Source organism: Papio anubis, chromosome 7, assembly GCF_008728515.1.
Source record: "Papio anubis isolate 15944 chromosome 7, Panubis1.0, whole genome shotgun sequence".
Classification (NCBI taxonomy): Eukaryota; Metazoa; Chordata; class Mammalia; order Primates; family Cercopithecidae; genus Papio; species Papio anubis.
This window is the reverse complement of record NC_044982.1, coordinates 17,386,903-17,406,441: the sequence shown is the minus strand read 5'-3', so window position 1 is coordinate 17,406,441 and position 19,539 is coordinate 17,386,903. Positions and strand designations below refer to the sequence as shown.

Sequence of the window (19,539 nt, the reverse complement as noted above, 5' to 3'; positions counted from 1 at the left end):
TTGGAGGACAAAGACACCCCAGCAGAGGGGTGGTGGCCAAGGCCAGTTCTACACTAAGGTTACTGTTGGTGAGACCTACAGACAGGGCAACTGAAAACAAAACCATCACAAAAGGAACCAGAGAGATGCATGAGAACATCTCTTTCTACTCGTCCACCAGGGTGACTGGTGCTTTGTGATCTATTCCTTGTTCCCACTCCCCTTTCTCCCATCAGCTCCTTGTTGGTTCCTGGGGGATGTGTGTGCACGAGGGTCTGGGGTGGGCACTTCAGTGATGATGTAATAAATCCTGGCAGATGAAGGTCTTGGGGCTAGAAATGTCATCACAAGAAACCCTCAGGATCTGGGATAGGCTGGCAGGCTCCATCCAGTCCTAAAGTACAATTTCAGTTTATTGTTTGACAACTTCCGAACAAAAGGGAAGCTCTGTCTAAACCACAAGTCTTAAGACTCATGATGGGAGGCTGGCCATCCACCAGCTGTCTACACCAGAGCTGGAATTCTCTTGAGATCCTGGGTAAGCCCAGCTTCCGAAAGCGCATTTGTGTTTGCAGAGCAGTGTGTGATTTCCACCCAAATCTACCGCATGTGTGAGGATGGGCACAATAAATGCAGCTGAGAACCCTGAAACCAGACAGTAAAAACTGCACATGCACCTGACTGCAGGTAAGAAACAGAAATGATGTTGCGGCCCAGCATCTGCACAGGGAGACGCGGCACACATAACACTACGTGGTGTTTTTCTTCAATTGATGCAACTCAGTAATTTTTATTGCAACTGGAAGACAATACATCACAGAAACTTTATGGTAGGTCTGGGGAAAAGTGTTATTTACAATAAATGATGAAATAGTTTGTCTTTGGCAATATGATTACATATGAAGAATGCAAAATGCAGGTATGGATGCCTTCCAAGCAACACCATCAAGTCCCTAGAGTTCGGCTGATCGCGCCTGCCTCCACATTGTTTCCTTAGGTTCACACGAACATAACAGAACATCACGTTCTTTCTCCTTTATGGTTCTCCCTTTCTATTCATGATATTGGCAGTTTCATACAGAAAATACAGGAAAAAAAATTGGCTTTTGAAAAATTATTACTCTTGTAAATTAATTTGGCCGTGTACATCTATTGGCCAGCCAAGGTCAGACGACCCTAAGCATCAATAGTAAACCTCTTGGTCTTCTGATTGCTTTATCACTTTTTTTTTTTTTCTGTAAAACAAAACAAAACTCAGAAATGTTACAGAATCAGAGTATTAAAAAATGTACAAGTGTATATGCTTCCCAGACACACATGGATACATTTTTCCTCCACATTTTCACCATGGCAGTATTAAGTAGTGAGTGTGAATGACACAGCATGAAACTGGTTACTGAATCAGCTATGAGCTCAGATGGCCTCAACATACATACTCAAGAAATGTTGCATGTTTAAATAACCGAGAGTGTGCTAAATCTCATCTAAAAAAAAGGAGGAGAGGGGCTGGGGAACTCAGGCCACAGTCATGAAAGGATGAATACAATTTCTAGGTTTAATAGGTTCACCATATCGAAGTCTTTGAGAATCCAATATGGAATATCAATTATTTTGCAAAAGGTAGAGAAGGCAGTTCTCAACTTTTGCAAATGAAATACAGTGGAAAAACACTGTTGTATGTATTCCAAATAAATAGTCTTGATTTCAATGCTAACAAAACAACAGGAAGGGTACTCGTGAGCATCTCACGGTTAAGTCAGAAATGATGGTTCCCACAGGTCTGATTTCAGAAGTACAACAGCAAGATGCAGCACCATAGACACATCGGTTTCGGCTGTTAAAAGATGGATCGTTTTAAAAACTGTGTTTTCCTTCCTTAATTTTTGGTCAGTGAAGCTAGCACTTGTTTGCTGAACTGTGGAAGAACTGCAAGGTCACACACATTATTCATGATAAAGCAGCCGAGCTGACGAGTCTGTGCTTAATTCAAGAATAACCAGTAGGAGAGAGGGAAAACACAAGGAGTTAACCACCATCGCCGGTGCTCTCTCAAAGGAAGAGGGGTTAACAGATGAATTCACAAAGGTAGGCAGACCTATACAGAACACTGAATGCCATGTGTAAATCCTCATGAAACTCCAGAAACAGGAACACCACACAATGTATATACTTTGATTTACACATTCCGTTACAAAGGAAAAAAAAGACACCATTACAACTTTGTAACTGTGTTAACTGCAATATAAACCAAGTCCAGAGTTTGGCAGGTAACTAAAAGAGGGTTATCACTTAGGTTATATAGCAAAAGTGTTGATGTATATTATATATAGTAGTATAAATAATAAAAAAGTATTATTTAAATTAGATCACAGTGCTGCATTATGTGCATAACAGTGTTTGATATAGTATTGGTGGGCTGGGACCTACGACACTAAGGACTTAACTGTCAACACTGGGAAGTCACAATCAAGAGGAAACACAGAGTTCCAATGTTTTCTTTTGGTGGCAAAAAAAAAAATTCTGAAGATGAAAGAAAAATACTTCTCTACAGAAACATAAAAATCAATTGCAACATCTGGGCAGCTGTGATCCACCAGAAAGAAACGAGTCCCAACCTGAATTAAAGGGAAAGATAAATCACATGGAATTTAATCCAGTCTCATCTAGAAAAGCTTCCCATTTAGGTCACTTGTACGTAACTCCAATTCCTTCTCCAAGAGCTCTTCCGGGAGAGGCGCACGGCCCCCCACACAGAGTGGAATGAGTGGAACTTGCGTCAGTAGCCCTTGGCCTGGGCAGTCCTGGCGTGGTGCAGGACTCTGAGCTGGGCACAGAAGGCGTCCACCTGGTTCTCACTCTACAGAATCCACTGCCTGATACTGTCCCTCAGGCAGGAGCCTCCTTCAACACAACGGCCCCTCCCAGAAGGCTCCCGGTAGTAACTGCTGTGACCAGCAAGCACTAGACACACTGAATGCCTCTGCAAAACAAAACAAAACTCAACTCCGTTCTTGGGAAAGGCCTCTGGCACATTCCTTCTTAAAAACTCCCAAGATTGAGACCTGCCACAATCGTTCTGGCCATGGTTTTCTCCAACCACCAGTGAAATATGGGTTTGGTTCATTTTAGTTTCAGATAGATGGCTTCACCAAAGAACTCTTGATAGAATACTGATTAGAGAGGGGCAGGGAAGTAGGAGCTTATGGTATATTGTAAGGCTGGGAAATATCTATGATGCAAACCCTTTCCACATAGTACTAGATAAAGATAAAAGACAATTATAATAGGATAAAAATAACTGTCTATGTGTGTATCATTTAAGAAAAAAAGAGTGACTGTCTCTTTTCTCTTAAATGTGTCCGAGGGCCAATAGCAAGTAATCGTAGACATCGTGGCGTTGATGTGTTCACGGTTGGTTTCCAAAGCATCTTCAAATATTGCTATAGTTCCCCGTTTCCCCCTCCCCCCTGCCCCATGTGAGTATGTGAGATACTGGAATGACACACGAACCGCCACTTCTCCCAGCAGGAGAAATGAAAGCAAAAACACCACACCTCTTAATGGTGTTCAGGCGATCTGTCAGACTAATGGATACATATGCTAGTTTGGAAGCTAAAAGAACACCTGACGTTTGGGAAGGAATTCCAAGACTAAAGTGAATGACACTTAAGCAAAATATTCTTTCACAAATAGGCTTGTGCTTAAATTCTCTACTGCTCTTGGAGGAGAGGATAAGAGAGGGTGCCTCCTGCCCCTTGGCTTGTTAAGGACACAGACAACCTCATTCTGCAATGAATTCACTACAAACAGCCACATACACATTGATACTTCTTGTTTTTGTTCTCAACAATCAAAATGCAAAGTTAAACACAATTGAGCCATTGTTTTGGTTATGCATAATGTGTATGCCTCCAAAAACAGAAGAAAAATAGGAAGAAGTACCCTCACTAAAGGTTCCCCGACAAGTCTTCCGGCAGATCCAACGAAGGGAGACTCAGGAAAATCACACTTAGAAAGCTGCCCGATGAGGTATTTATGCAAAAAGAGTGGTTCTGGAGTTAAGAACACACTTTTATATTTCTCTATTTCTCAGAGAGATCAGAAAAGTAAATCACACACATTGCATTTTATTATTTTCTAAAAGAGGCCTCTGCCCCTTTAGAAAAATGAAAAGAGGGGAGACAGCCCACGGTGGGGATTTTAATTGGAAGAAGTCCCTGGCCAGAAACATTCCTGAATGTTGAACCTCTGCCTTTCAGGAGAGAGGTCTGAATTTTATCATCGGGGGAGTGGGATGAAGGTGGGGCACTGAGCTGGAGGTCTTTAGGCTTGGTCAGGTGACAACACAAATCAAGGTGTCGCTCAGGCTCCATAGCTGTGGATGGCTTTTTAGGGTGGCAGATGTCTGGGGAGACGGAGGGAACAGAGCACTGCAAAGATATTTTATTCCCATCTACACCCTGAACAAATATGCTAGAAGTATTCAGCTTCAGGTCATGAATTCGACCTGTTGTAGAGGTGCAGGTTTTTTCAGGTTCTCTCATCAGCAACCCACCGGAAGGTAAGTGTGGGGAATGCACCAGTTAGTTCCCACTGTCCGGGCTGATGGCGCTTCTGACACTACCTGGTCCTGGCAGATGGGCTTGGCTTTGGCCCACAGCAGTCCCTTGTTTAAAAGTTAAGGTCATCTCTGTTCCCTCCCTCTCCTCACGCATCGTATCCTGAGCCACAGTACTGGGTGTCTGTGTTTTAAAGTTTCCCTCCACTTGGATGGAAGATCATATTCTTCTAGAGATTTCTCTTTGGAACCCCCCCCCGCCCCCTCCAAAGAAAATTTCTTAGGCAAAGGTAACAGCAGGAGTTTCTGGGCTGCATGACACTGTCTGGTTTCTAAATTCAGCTCTCACGATCCAGGTGGTCTTAATTCCAGGTTGGTCAGTGTGCTGAAGGTAGCGATGGCCGGCCCCTGCTTCCTATCGCGACATGGCGTTGTGGTGATAGGACGTCTGGGGCTGGCCTTTCCTACCTCGGCATCGCTTCCTCCTTCACGTGAACCCCATCTCGTCCCCTCACCCAATAAGGCCCATTAGCACATTTCCCCTTCTTCTGGCTAATTTGCATAATTATTCACTGCCTTTTTCCTAGAACCAAATCATGGTAATGATTTTCTCAAGTAAGCGTCCCATAATTCTCTTGATTCTATCATACACACTCACTACTAAGTTTGCCCTCAAATTATTGCGTCATGTTAAACATGTACAGACAGAGAGAAAGGACACACTTTCAACAGAGAATCAGAGGGGGTCGGGGCTGAAGTGCACACAAGGCAGTACAGAGTTCAACCATCCAAGCCCTACCAGAGCATGAAGATATTTTTATATTGCAGAGTAAGTTCCCCAACAGTCAGAATTTGTCCCTGAAGAAGGTTAAACCTTAAACACCTGCTTCAAAAAACCAAAACAAAATAACCCGAAAAAAACAAAAACAAAAACAAAAAACAAAAACAAAAAAGAAAGAAAGGAAGCAAAGAAAAAGGAAGAAAAAAGAAGAAAACCAAAAGAACCTCTAAGCCTAAGGGCTTAAAAATCAGAGGCATAGCCTTTTCTCTATTTTCTATATTTATATGAAAATAATTCATGCTTCATGCTAAATACATTATTTACCTTACAAGAACTTTGCTACTTTTGAATAAAAAAAGTTTGTTTTTGTGATTTTTTTTCTTTTTCTTTTTTTTCTTCAAAGGAATCCATGCATTGTGGATCAGAAATTACTGCTGGCTATACTGGCTGAATGTGGAAATCATTGATTTTTGCAAAGATAAATCCTGACATTAATTGCAAACTCCATTTTGAGGGCAGTATAGGAGTTATTTTATTTTTTGCCATGTTTTACTTTTTTTTTTGTCCATCAGTGTGCCTTTAATCTTAAAAATACACCACAATACTAATGGCAGGTTCCGTAGCTTTCTAGTTTTTTTTTTCACTTGGATCAAATAGTTTTGATAGACAGAAAAAGATCTGTACCATTATTTCCTTTCCTTAACAGCTATTGTAATTTCCTGGACCTGGTTGCTTTTCACTTGGGCAGTTAAGAAGACACAGCTTGTTTCCCACATCAGTGCTCTCTCTCTCCGTGTGTGTGTGTGTGTGTGTGTGTGTATGCGTAGTGTGTTGTGGTGTGTGTCTGTGTGTATGTGTGTGTGCACAGGGCCAACCTTCAGGCTTATGGCTTTTGGAACATTTTCTTAATTTAATAGAGAACAGAATTCAGTGATTAGCAACATCACTAAAAATTTACCCCATTTCTTCTCCATGAGTCACTGACGCCCGATGTGCGTGAACAGTCCAACGTCCACCTCGTAAGACGTCATCGGGCTTCAGGGTTCAGAAGCATGGAGGACTGGTGGCCGGCCCTCTGTGCTTGCCGTGTGACAGTTCCAGTGGCTTTCCTGGCACCATCAGATGCCTGGTGCCACAGGCTTGGGTCTGCTCCTAGGGGGACGAGGGGTCCTCCTTCTCCTCAATTGCTTTATGTGCCTCAGTGAACCCAATGGGATGGACAACCTGACTTTTTAAACCTAAGGGTTGGGCCTGAACGATGATTACTTTGCCCACGTGCCTTCTAGGTGCCGAATGTGTGTTCCTGTGGTATTGACGTTGACATCCCTGCGGATTCAGCCACAGGTTTTTGACAAGCTGGAGGAAGCAATGGTAATTTTGGCTTTTTCGGTTTTGTCTTCAGATAATGAAAAGCTTTTGTAAAACAGCTGAGTGTCAATATGAGTTCTATGGCTTCAATCTCCTTTAAAAATAAAATTCTTAAGGGTCCAAAACAAAGAAGGGGGGCAAATTAAAACAAAACAAAAGGAAAAGAAAAGAAAGAAAACCAAACCAAAAACAAGAAAAAAGAAAAAAATCGCTGATATTGCCACAAATCATTCGAAATCTCCTGACATGCTGAAACCAAATGGCCGTAAGTTCAAAACAAATCAGTGACTTGTTTTTAATTTTTTGTGGTTTCCTTTTGCTCTTTCTGCCCCTTTGCCGTCCGATTGGTGATGTTATTCAAACAGGACCTGATCCCTGCTAAGTGCAGGAGTGACCCCGCTGCTTCTTTCATCTCCTCGTCGTCGCTCTCGGGGGGCTTTTCGGTGCGTCTCTTTTTGAGGGGCAGTGTGTCGCTGGGGACCTTCCTGGCCTTGGCGAAGTGCTGGCGCTTCTTGTGCTGGGATGCATACCCGCTGTCCCCCAGAGAATCCTTGGGCTCCTTCTGGCTGTGCTTCCTGTCATCCTCCTCCGTGTCGCTGGGGCTCTCGCGGCTCCGGAAGCTCCCCTCGCTGCCCTCGCTGCCCTCCTGGCTCCCCTTGGTGGCAAACTCATAGTGGTCGTCGGCCGAGGAGGAGGATGAGGAGGAGATGGAGTCGCTGGTGGGCGAGGTGCTCCGGGCGTTGGAGGACTTGGCACTGCTGTAGTTGTGATCCTCCTTGGGGTCTCCGCTGACCACCGGGGAGCCACACGACGGCTCGCTCTCAGTCCGCATCCGGCAGCTGGTGATGCCATTCCTGCAGAGCGAGGACAGTGGGGAGGGACGGGAGACAAAAAGGGGACACAGTTAGACCTCCTCAGACGGGGGTGCCCAGCAGCCCGCCTGCCTTCAAACATCAGCCCCTCTGCGTTCAATGGAGCCACTTGCAAACTGTGGGGGCAACAGGTGGATCTGCTTTGAAGGCAGGGTCCTAAATCCTGACACCTCAGTCTCCCCTGCTTATCTCCTATAATGGCAGCTTCACTCCATTTGTGTGGCTGAGACGTCAAAACAACACTTCTGAAGTGACAGCGGCGGAGGCTCCATCTCTTACATTAAACCATAAAAATCAAGCTGTGCTTGGTTCGCGTCCCCGCCAACACCGCGGAGTCAGACACCGCCAGACGATGTTGGCTGGTACTTCAGAGAACAAAGTCTGCTCTTGTCTGAAGCTGCTACATTAGGAGGCTTTTGTCAGAAGACTAAACCAGTGTTCAGCAAAGACACCTGCCATGTGGTGACAGCTACTCACTCATGCATTCCCTCCCTCGTTCATGCAATCTACAAATATTCACTGAGCGACTAATAGAAATGCATGACCTTAGGGAGGGTTCTGGGGGAGGGACATGGGGACAAGGGGTTGGATGGGATATAGACACTGTCACAGCGATCCTGCAGCCTAACAGAAAGGCAAGTCAGGGTCACGTCACAGACCAGAGAGCAGTAAGCTACGATTTCCCCAACTCAACACCTGCCAGGCGCGCTGCTAAGTCTGCGCAGAGGACCATGTTTAACTCCGTAAAGTGAGTATTAGCATCCTTAGTTTACAGTGGCTCCAAGTGAAGCCTGGAGAAGTTCAGTGATTTACTTAAAGTCACACAGCTAATCACATGCAGAGCAGGGACTGGAATCAAAGTCTGACTCTCAAACTTGAGGTCTTAGCTACATCACCAGACCGACCCTCCTTGGTGATTTCCCTATAACAAGGTCCCTGCTACCCATGCCTATCAGGCCTCTGTAGTGCTCATCACGCCTCTGATTATTTCTTTGTGTCTTTACATCTGAGCGATGTACTTAACATCCCTTGTCCTTCCTTATCGGGGAAGTGGAAATAGTAACTACACTGTGGGGTTGAGGACACACATTAATGCCTGCAGGTGTCAGGACCAGGGCTTGGCCTGAGAGCAATGGCTGTGAAGCTTATTCCTAGTTAGGACCCACACTTCTTGTGTCTGGGAGGCAGCTGCCTGTCTGATAGTGCCTGGCACCCAGCCTTCAGAAGGATGAATACTTGCAGGAGAGGAGGGTCACTTGTAGCTGAAGGGGACAAAGGAAGGACACCAGGGAATGTTTTGTGGAAGACAAGGCATCTGATCTAGGACACAAGGGCTGAAGAATTTGACGGGATGAGAACTGTTTTATTGCACCATGCTGGCCCGGTTTCCTGTAAGCTCATCTACCTTGTGATCCATCTCTAAGAGTTCTGGGGTACATGACCATACTTTTCCCGCCTAGATGAGCCCAACTGTAAGTACTCTTATCCTCCCTCCATAGAGGACACTCCCCACCATCATCATGAACTGTGTGGTGATGATGTCCATGAATGTGTCCCATCAGAGAGCTAGCTCCACGAGACAGGGTGTGGTTACTGCTAGGCCCCCAGTGGCTATCACTGTGTCAGCACGGTGGACACAACAGATAAACTGAGGAAGTGCAGCAGCAGGTGGAATCACGTGGCCAAGAGTATGAAGCTTGGGAAGTGACTGTGGGTCTCCACCACCATGACTCGCTGGGCACACCCTGAGGATATGGCACCGGTAGAAGGGCTGTGGGGTCAGGATCACCAATGAGATAACAGTAGGGACAATCTCTACCCTGGTTTTTCTCCTGTCACCCTCATGGGCCTTGAGGCTCAGGGACACTTCAGTTGCACCCCACATAGAAAGTGAAAGGGGAAGGGAAAGAGTCCCTAATGAAAAGGGTGCAGTAGGGAGTGAGGCGAAGGAGTTGCTCTCCTTTGGCCCCAGGGCCAGTGGTATTCTGCTAAATTTAGGCTGGGGGAGAGACTTCGTACTGTTGTGTCCACCAGCAAAATGCACGAGGGTCATTATCAAAACTCAGCCTTTGCTAGATGTCCAAGAGCCTCATGATGAACCCCAACACTTACAATATGTGCATTTGTTCATCAAAGTCCCAGTGAGACCCAGAAGGTTCCCAGCTTGTGTCCTGTGCTCCATGATCCCAGACACACACCACCTCCCCCAAATCCTTACAGACACAGCCTGGCTTGCACGCCACACACGCCTGTGTTCATATCCCACTGCTGCTTATCGGTGACTCTGAGCAGGCTGTTTTACTTCTTGAAGCCTCAGCTTCCTCATCTACCTTGCGGGGCTGTGCGAGGATTAAATGAACTGTCCTGAGCACAGAGCAAGGCTGCCTGTGGTGCCTGATCGTGTTTACTTGCCATCCGATTCCTGCGACTTCCTGCTGCTGTGACTTGTTCGCTCTGGGCAGTCTTGTTTTCTCTTTCTATTCTGGATCAGGAGGCGTATGGGAACCCAGCACCAAGTCAGAGGCAATAGACCGTTCAAGAGGAGTTCCCCCAGGGCTTGCATGTGAACACAGCCCCTGAGCTTTGGGGTCTGGCCTCCTCCATATCTGTTTTCTGCAGACTTCCTATTTCTTGGCTGTGTCTTGGGTGCATAAAGATGGCTGGGATAAGATTACCTTGAGGTGTTACCAAATGTGAGACTTGGTAAATGTAATTAATCATACAGCTAGCTACTAACAGTTATTAAAACGAACGAAAATGAAAGTCTCGTTGCACGGTCCTCTTGATCTTTGCCATTTCAGGGAACTACTGTAAAATACAAAAATAATTCACCCACTGAACTAACATCAAACAGTTTCATAGTAAATCTAAGTATAATTGAAAGAGTAAAGTGGGCTATACTTAGCTTTTAGTAAATGGATTCAGTTCTGAATGCTTCTTTTAAAAAATAACTTGGGGCTTACAACTCACGTCACTACCACAGTGAAGCAGAACGTGATCCCTCTCTGAACACAGACGGGGAGAATCACGAGAGTGAGAAAGAAAGCAAGTGCTCCACGGTGCTGATTCCTGGTGAATCTAGGTGAAGGGTCTGTGCTATTCATTGTGCTTTTCTTTCCCTTCTTTCCTAAGTTTGAACATTTTTTAAATACAAAGTGTTGGGGAGGGGAATACACTAGAACCAAAGCAATGACGTTAAAGGTGAGCCCCACACTATCACAAGAGGAATGGTTTCGAGCCTGGGAATGTTTCTCTCTTTCTGAAATAGGGAGATTAGCAGCATTAAAGAGGGGGATCCAAATGGAAACTTTCTTCTTAAAGAGATCCCATGGATCAAAGGGAGAATAGAAAAGAGAATGATTCCACGGCCCCTGATCTGATGCTGTGTGGGGCAGAGTTTCTGGTACCACCTAGAATCACACTGCATGTCAACAAAGTCCAGGACCCAAGTCCCTCTTGGAACACTGGCCTACTTAATCCATTTCACAGAAAAACAGAAGCTCAGCGAGCCTCATGGTTGATGAGTGGGGTGGCTCAGACAATCTCAAAGATGGTTCAAGCAGGAATTCAAAATATCTCCCTGTCACTCCCGAAGAAGGAAGTTGACTGTGATAAAGACAGAAAACAATACATCCACTGACAATATTTCTGGATGAAAACAGGTACACAGACATGACTTCGGGGAGTGAGAATTAAAATATAAATGTCTCTCTTTCTCATTTGATGAAATTAACCTTCCCTGAGATTGTAGCTTGGGATTATGTAATCCGTAAATTACACACAAAACTCAGCAGGAAGTGACAAGCTCCTTCATTTATTAATAACTTGGTGCAACGTTATTCATGATGGAGAAAGCCAGCTGCACTGACTTGGTGTCAAATGCTTCCCGCCGCGGGGATTGCCATTACAGGACAACAAATGCTTAAAAGAAACCAGCCATTCTCAACATGTTGGAAGGTGAATTTCTAACCACTTTCTTAAAAATCATTCATTAAAATGAACATGTGATCCATCCGAAATGCCTGCAATTTTTCAGTTTTAGCTGAATTTAGGTGTAATGATATAGCAATGAGCATAAATTAGCATACATCAGAACCACCTGATTTTACTGGGCCTCTAAAAGTTTAACGCACGTGGCTCAACAAAACCACGTGCTATTCATCTCAAATAAAACCTGGTACTCATTCTCTTGTCAGATAGTTGGAAAATATCAAACATAAAAAGTGAGAAATCACATTAGTTCAAACCCAGAATGCGCAGGCTTTTAACTAAAAGTCAAGGTGTAGGCTTATGACATGGCCATTTGCCACTTTTTGTTTGTTTGTTTAACCAGTTAATTAGGGGTTCCACTACAGTATAACGAGCATGTGGCGTCTCCGCCTCTTACCTGGTGCACTAGGAGTCTCTCTGGAACTAATGGCTCTAACTCTAAAGGATATCACGTAGGGTAGTTGTCCTCCCCAGGGATTTACTTGAGGACTCTGATCTTTTGCCAAATGTGAAAAGCAGATGGAATGAATGGGATTGTAGAAGCAGGGGACTGGAGCAAGTCCAAAGCTTCTTTTGAAAACCAACTGCAAGTAGACATGGAAGAGAAGAGATGACCAGAGACTTCTACCTCCAGCCAAGTGGTAGAGAGACATTTGGAAGGTTCTCTTCTGACTATAATACAAAATATCCTAGATCAAGTACAGTAACTTGTTTTAAAGGCATTGCTGAGTTCACTAGAAAATCAGGGATATTCAGAGAACCACACAAACATACACACAAATAAAACATTTAAAAATAATCTGCAACGTGAGCAATCAGGCAACTAGGCAACTAAGAAAGCCAAAGTTTCTCTATAGCAAACGTCTGCCCTCGCAGAATAACAAGAACCCAAACTCACTCAGTGGGAGGCAGGAGGGGAGCAGCAGGAAGGTGGATGCTGGCTGCTCTCTGGTTACTGTGCACCCTCTAAGGGCGTTCAAGTGGCCTCAGGTATACTGGTCCCCCGGGCTTCCAACCGAGGTTTCAAAAGCAAATCCTTTCTGGAAGAACATACTTTAAACCCAAGCCACAGGGAATTTCCATGGATAAGATTTCAAGAACGTGGGTTCATAATAAAGAAAATAAAAATAAAAACATTAAACACAATGGGAATAAGCCACCATAAGCAAAGAGACAACAGAACAAAGAAATGATAGAATCTGAACAGCAAAGACTACAAATGTTGAAATAATTAGTTACAGAATGTAAAGTTAGTATGTTTAAAGAAATAAAGGAGGAAATTGAAAAATACTAGAAAGGAAGATCAGACTACATTACAAAGCACTAAACAGAACTTCTAGAGATAAAACATATAATCCTTGAAATTAAAAACATCAATGCAAAGTGTGGTGGCTCACACCTGTAATCTCAGCTACTTAAGATGCTGAGGAGGAAGAAGTGCTTGAGCCCAGGAGATCAAGCCTAGCCAGGGCAACATAGTGAGACCCTGCATCAAAAATAAATTAATTAATCTACATTGAAGGTGGTCCTAAAAAACTCAATGTGGCTGAAGAGAAAAATTAGTGAATTGTTATATGGACCTGAAGATATTACACAAAAGGCAGCAGAAAGAGACAGAGATAGATTATACGGAAGAAAGGTTGGATGAGACGGAACACAGAAAGAAGAACCAATAGAAATCTAACTGGAGTTCCAGTGAAAAGAAAAAATGGGGAAGATTCAATATTTGAATAGAAAATGGCTAGAATTTTCTAGTTTTGATGACAGTACCAATCTTCAGATTCAGAAAGCCAACACATCCCATGCAGGATAAAGAAAATAAAGCCCATAGGTAGACACATCACAGTCAAACTTTAGAGCAGACACAAAAAAGACAAAAAGATTTTAAAGTAGTACAAAGAAAACGTATCGCCTAAAGTACTAATTAGGATAAAACAAGTGAAGCAGAAGAAAGTGGAACAATATTCTCAAGAGAGAAAATAACTGTCAATCTAGAATTTTATATCCAGTAACACTATCTTCTAAGGGTAAGGGCAAAATACATCTTTTCAGGCAAAAATTCAGGGCTTTAACCTCAAATAAACCCTCACTGTAGGAATTTCTTAAGAACATATTTCAGGAAAGAGAAAAATAATCCAAAATGGAAGATCTGAGATGTAAGAAGAAATGATCAGTAAAGAAAATGTAGGCTGGGTGCTGTAGCTCACGTCTGTAATCCCAGCACTTTGGGAGGCCGAGGGAAGCGAACCACTTGAGCCTAGCAGTTCCAAGACCAGCCTGGCAACATGGCAAAACCCTGTCTCTACTAAAAATGCAAAAAATTAACTGAACATGGTGGTGCATGCCTGTAGTCCCCACTACTTGGGAGGCTGAGGTGGTAGGATCATTTGAAACTGGGAGGCTGAGGCTGCAGTGAGCTGTGTTCGTGCCACTGCACTCCAGCCTGGGCAACAGGAGTGAGACCCTATCCCAAAAAAGAAAAGAAAATGTGGCCAAGTATTGATTGTACAATACAATAATAATAATGACTAAGTGGTTAAAGACACTACACACACACACAAAACAAACAAACAAACCAAAAATACCCAGAACTGAAGTACTGGAGAAATGTAGTATATCAATTGGGAGGTGGACAGAACTGAATTTAAAGCATTCCCAGAGCCCTGTATTAATCAGAAGGTTAAAGATATTGATTAACTTTAAATATTTTAAAATATTCACGCTAAACGTTCTAGGATCAACACTAAATGAAGAAAAACAGAATGGGTAACTTCCAAATCATTAGAAGGGGGAAAAAATGGAATGAAGAGTAGGAAAATCAATTTAAAATCATGCCAGAAAAAAAAAGAATCTGAAAAAATGAGGCAAACACAAATGTAAAACGAGATGATAGAACCAAACTCAAAAATGTCAATAAAAATGGGCTAAAAATCTTCAGCTAAAAGGTATAGATCATTAGCTCAAATTTAAAAAAGAAAAAAGAAGCCCTATGCTGTTTGCAAGAGACACTCCTACACAACAGGATAAAGAAAAACAGGTTAAAAGTAAAAGACTGGAACAAGTTATGCTATGCTGGTATAGCAATATTAAAATGAGATCAGATAGATTTCAAGGCAAAAATCATTACTCCAGATAAACAGTCATTCAACATTCTAAAGATTCAACCCATCAGGAAGATAAAACAATTCTAAATGTGCATAGTTCCAATAAAATACCTTCAAAATATATATGCCTAAAATTGAAAGAGGTACCAGAAGAAATAGTCAAATCTACATTGGAATGGCAGAGTTTAATACATCCCTTTCAGTATACAGTTGATCAAACTGACACACACACACACAAAAGTTTCGTATGGAGATTTGACTTATTGGACATAAACATAGAACATGAGCTAATAATGGAAAAGACATATTTTTTGATGCACACATGACATTTTTTATTTTTATCTACCTATTTATTTTTCATTTATAACTGAGAGAGATGGGGGGTCTTACTATGTTAACCAGACTGGTCTTGAACTCATGACCTCGAGCAATCTCCCACGTCAGCTTCCCAAACTGCTGGGATTATAGTTGTCAGCCACCAAGCCTGGCTGAAATATTTTTTAAAAATTGATATATACTAGACCATACAGCAAGTGTCAACAAATTTCAAAGAAGCAATATTGTACAGATAAATTCTCTGACCACAACGTATTGAAATTAACAGTCAATGTTGAGAGATAACTAAACACAAAAATAAAAAACAACCATCTTCTCTTTAGTTTGGAAATTCAAAGAACACATTTTAAAAATACCCATGGATCAAAGAAAAAATCAAAATGGCAATTAGAAAATACTTACACCTTAACAATAATTAAAATAAATAATACCAAAACCGATAGAATGCAAAAAGCACTAGGGTGAGGAAAATTATAACCTTAAACTTGTATAGAAGAAGAAGAAGAAAGGCTTGAAATAAAAGTACCCAATCTAGACAAAGAAAAACAGAATAAATCCAAAAAAGAAAGGAAATTATAAATAGCAGAAATCAATGGAATAAAGAATAAATGCAAAGTAGAGCTAACTTAAAAAGTTGATTCTTTGAAAAAAAAATCTATGGCGAGATTAACTAAGCAAAAGAGAAATGATACAAATGAAATAAGGAATAAAAAAGGGACATAGTTACAGAAGATGTTTTGAAATATGACAAGGTATATTATGAATAATTCTTTGCCAATACATTTGAAAACTGAGGTGACGTGGACAAACTCCTAGAGTTGCCAAAAGAAATTCAAAAGGAAATTTAAAAGCACAAGTCATCCTATTATCATTACGTAAATTAAATCAATAGTTAAAAATCATCCCACAAGGAAAACACCAGTGCCAGACTATTTTGCAAGCAAGTTCCAACAAACATTAAGCAATAGATATTTCCAGTCTTAGACAAACTCTTTCAGAGTTTATCTGAAAGAGTGAATATGCCTCAACTCCTTTTCTGAGGCTAATGTAATCTTGACAATACACTAGATAAAGAGAGAACAAGAGAAACGTGGGTTATAAACAAAGACACAAAATTCATAAATAAAACATTAGCTTGGCAACTCTAGTAATGTGTAAAAAAAAGTATCATAAGCAAGTATATTCAGAAATGCAAGTTTTGCTCAAAATGACAAATTTATAGTGTAATTCACCACAGTAAAAAAAAAAAAGAAAAATTTTATAGTTATCTTAACGATGCAAACTTTTTTTTATGAAACTCAATAACCACTCACGATAAAATATAGCAAACTATGAATAGAATAATTTTCTTATGATAAAGCATATTTCCTAAGAAACCTTTAACTAATATCCTATCAATTGTGAATCAGTAACATGGGTCCATTTAAAATATGAAATAACACAAAGATGTCTGTTATCATAACTTCTATTCAGAGGTCCTGGACTGTGCAATAGGACAGGAAAAAGAAAAGATACAATAATTAGGAAAAAACCCCCCACCAGTATTGACAGAAGATATGATTTGTGCACAGAAGAATCTATAAATTGTTAGAATTACTAATGCCGTTTATTTAGCAAGGTTGCTGGAAAAAAAAAATCAATAATGTGAAATAAATTGCATTTCCATATATTAGCAGCAAGTAGAAATACATCATATTAATTTGTAAAATTTATAACAGCATGAAAAAGAATCTATTCTATGTAGAACAAATCTAACTGAACAGGCATAGGAACTTTAGGGAAAAAAATCACAAAGGTGTAATGAGAGGCACTGAAGATTTAAATAAATGGAGAACTACAAACGCTCATGGACTGAAAGATGCAAAAAGGAAGTTTTGTTGTTAAGAGTTAGGGTCTCACTATATTCAGGCTGGCCTCAAACTCCCAGCTTAAGCAATCTTCCCACCTCAGCCTCCTGAGTAGCTGGGACTACAGGTACATGCCACTGCATCTGGCTTTCAATATAGGAGTATTAATCCACAACAAATTGATCTACAGATTCCATACAGTTGTAGTCAGGAATCACAAAAGGGTGTCTTTTGTTCTTCTTGTTTGCACACCCCCTTGCAGTTTATCAAGCTGATTATAAAATTTATATGCAACTGCAAAGAGCCAAGAATAGCAAAGACACTTTAAAAAGAACAAAGTGGGAGAACATGTGCTCCCAGACTTAAGAACTTACAAAGATATAATACTTCAGACACTGGGGTATTGCCATGGTACAGGAAAATATGAAATAGGACCAAGAGCCCCCAAAATAAACCCACAAATATTAGTAAACCTGATATATATCAGAGCTAGCATTTCATATCAGTGGGAAAAAGAGGGGCTACTTAATAAGTGATGCTGGGATAACTGTTTATTATTTGAAAAATATTTAAATGTATCTCTATCTCACTCCGTAACTCCAGATGGATTACAGACTCAAATAATAAGACTTAAATGTGAAACAAAAAACTTTAAACCTTTTAGAAAAAAAACTATAGGAGACTAGATGACCACAGAGTAGGGAGATAAATCTTTAACACACCAGATTTCATAAAAAGATTGATACATGTGATTAATAAGAATGGAAATTGAAAGAGAGTGAAAAGACCATCTGCGAACTTAGAAAATCTGCAACATATGTACTCAATACAAGATTGATATGTAGACTATATCAAGAACTCCTATGAAGAGAAGAAAAAAGGGAACCCAGTAGAAAAATGAGCAAAATGCTAAACAGGAAATCCATAAAATAATATATTCAAAGAGACCGTTAAATATATGAAAAACTGTGCAACATCTTTAGTAACAAGGGAAACACAAATTAAAGTACAATGAGATACCATTGCATACCTACTAGATTGGCTGAAATGACAAAGCATGACAATTCTAAATGTGTGTGAAGATGTGGAGGACTAGGGACTATCACACTCTGTTGGTGGCAATGTAATTGGAAACAAGCACTTTACAAAACAATGTAGCATTACCTTGTAAAGCTGAGCATGTACATACATATCCTATAAACCAACAATTTCACTGCTAGATATCTTAAATGAATTTGAGACACGTATAACAATCTCCACAGCAGCACTGCTTGTAACAGCAAAGAACTATTAATGATCCAAATGTTTTTAAAAAATGATGGTATAGTCACATAATGGGATATTATATAGCATGAAAATGACTCAATTACAGTTATATGTCATAAAACAAAGAAACCTAATATGAATTAAAAAAAAAAAAAGTTAAAAAAGACACAGTATCATTCTAGTTATTTAAAAAACTCAGGGCTGGGCACTGTGGCTCACACCTGTAATCCTAGCACTTTGGGAGGCTGAGGTGTGTGGATTGAGCTCAGGAGTTCGAGACCAGCCTGGGCAACATGGCAAGATGTCATCTCTACAAAGAATAGAAAAATTAGCCAGGAGTGGTGGTGAGTGCCTGTAGTCCCAAATACTTGGAAGGCTGAGAAGTGGGAGGACGAGGCTGCAGCGAGCCGTGACAGTGCCACTGCACTCTGGTGTGGGTGACAAAGTGAGACCCTGTCTCAAATAAATAAAGAAATAAAGAAATAAAAATAAAAAGAGAGTAGCCTCCCCAAACCATAAAGATGAACACTACAAAGAATGATAAGAAATACTAAGGAGCGGGCCGGGCGCGGTGGCTCAAGCCTGTAATCCCAGCACTTTGGGAGGCCGAGACAGGCGGATCACGAGGTCAGAAGATCGAGACCATCCTGGCTAACAGGGTGAAACCCCGTCTCTATTAAGAAATACAAAAAACTAGCTGGGCGAGGTGGCGGGCGCCTGTAGTCCCAGCTACTCGGGAGGCTGAGGCCGGAGAATGGCGTGAACCCGGGAGGCGGAGCTTGCAGTGAGCTGAGATCCGGCCACTGCACTCCAGCCTGGGCGACAGAGCAAGACTCCGTCTCAAAAAAAAAAAAAAAAAAAAAAAAGAAATACTAAGGAGCATACAGAGAATCATTTAATACAAGTTGCATAAAATACTTCTCACCAGGTATCAAATCCTACCTAGGAGAGAGAGGCCATTTAGGTCATTCGTTAAACTGATTTAACTTGTTAGTTTACAGTTCTTCCCTACCTTTTTCACAAAATCCAGTCTAATTCTACCTGTGCCTCAGCTGTAAAATCAAGGTGAGGTTTAAGAACCCTTCCGTCAGCCCTAGAATCTGCAATCTGGCGGATGCATGGCTAAAAAGGTGAAGGATGTCCAAGGGGCAGGTGGTTAGCCCTTCCTGGAAGCATCCAGGATCAGCTCTTAAGAGTTCTAACTCAATGGTAATCTCCAGGGGTCCACAATTTTCTCCCAGGAGCTACAAACTGCTCCCCTAAACCACTGAGATAAACATGATTTCCTTTTTGCAAGAGATCACACAACACAAATAGGAGTGATCCTAAAACTCTCCTCCATGAATTATTTTGCATTTAAACCAGTTCAGAATCATAGGGAGTTTGGAGGATTTCTAGACACAACATGAAAAAGAGCCACCAGGACTTTCAAAGGCAT

The 19,539-nt window shown here is 41.5% G+C and overlaps 1 protein-coding gene across 7 annotated transcripts in view; it reads right to left on the bottom strand.

The window, feature by feature from the left end:
- Positions 1–738: 738 nt before the first annotated feature.
- The window catches only part of FOXN3 (forkhead box N3), a 466,737-nt gene continuing 447,936 nt past the window's right edge, over positions 739–19,539 (bottom strand). For all 7 annotated transcript variants that reach the window (XM_009212111.4, XM_009212112.4, XM_009212113.4 and 4 more), the window contains one exon: positions 739–7,540. In XM_009212111.4, the coding sequence (XP_009210375.2) occupies positions 6,982–7,540 (559 nt within the window). In that variant the 3' untranslated portion in view covers positions 739–6,981. The remainder of the gene's footprint in view (positions 7,541–19,539) is intronic.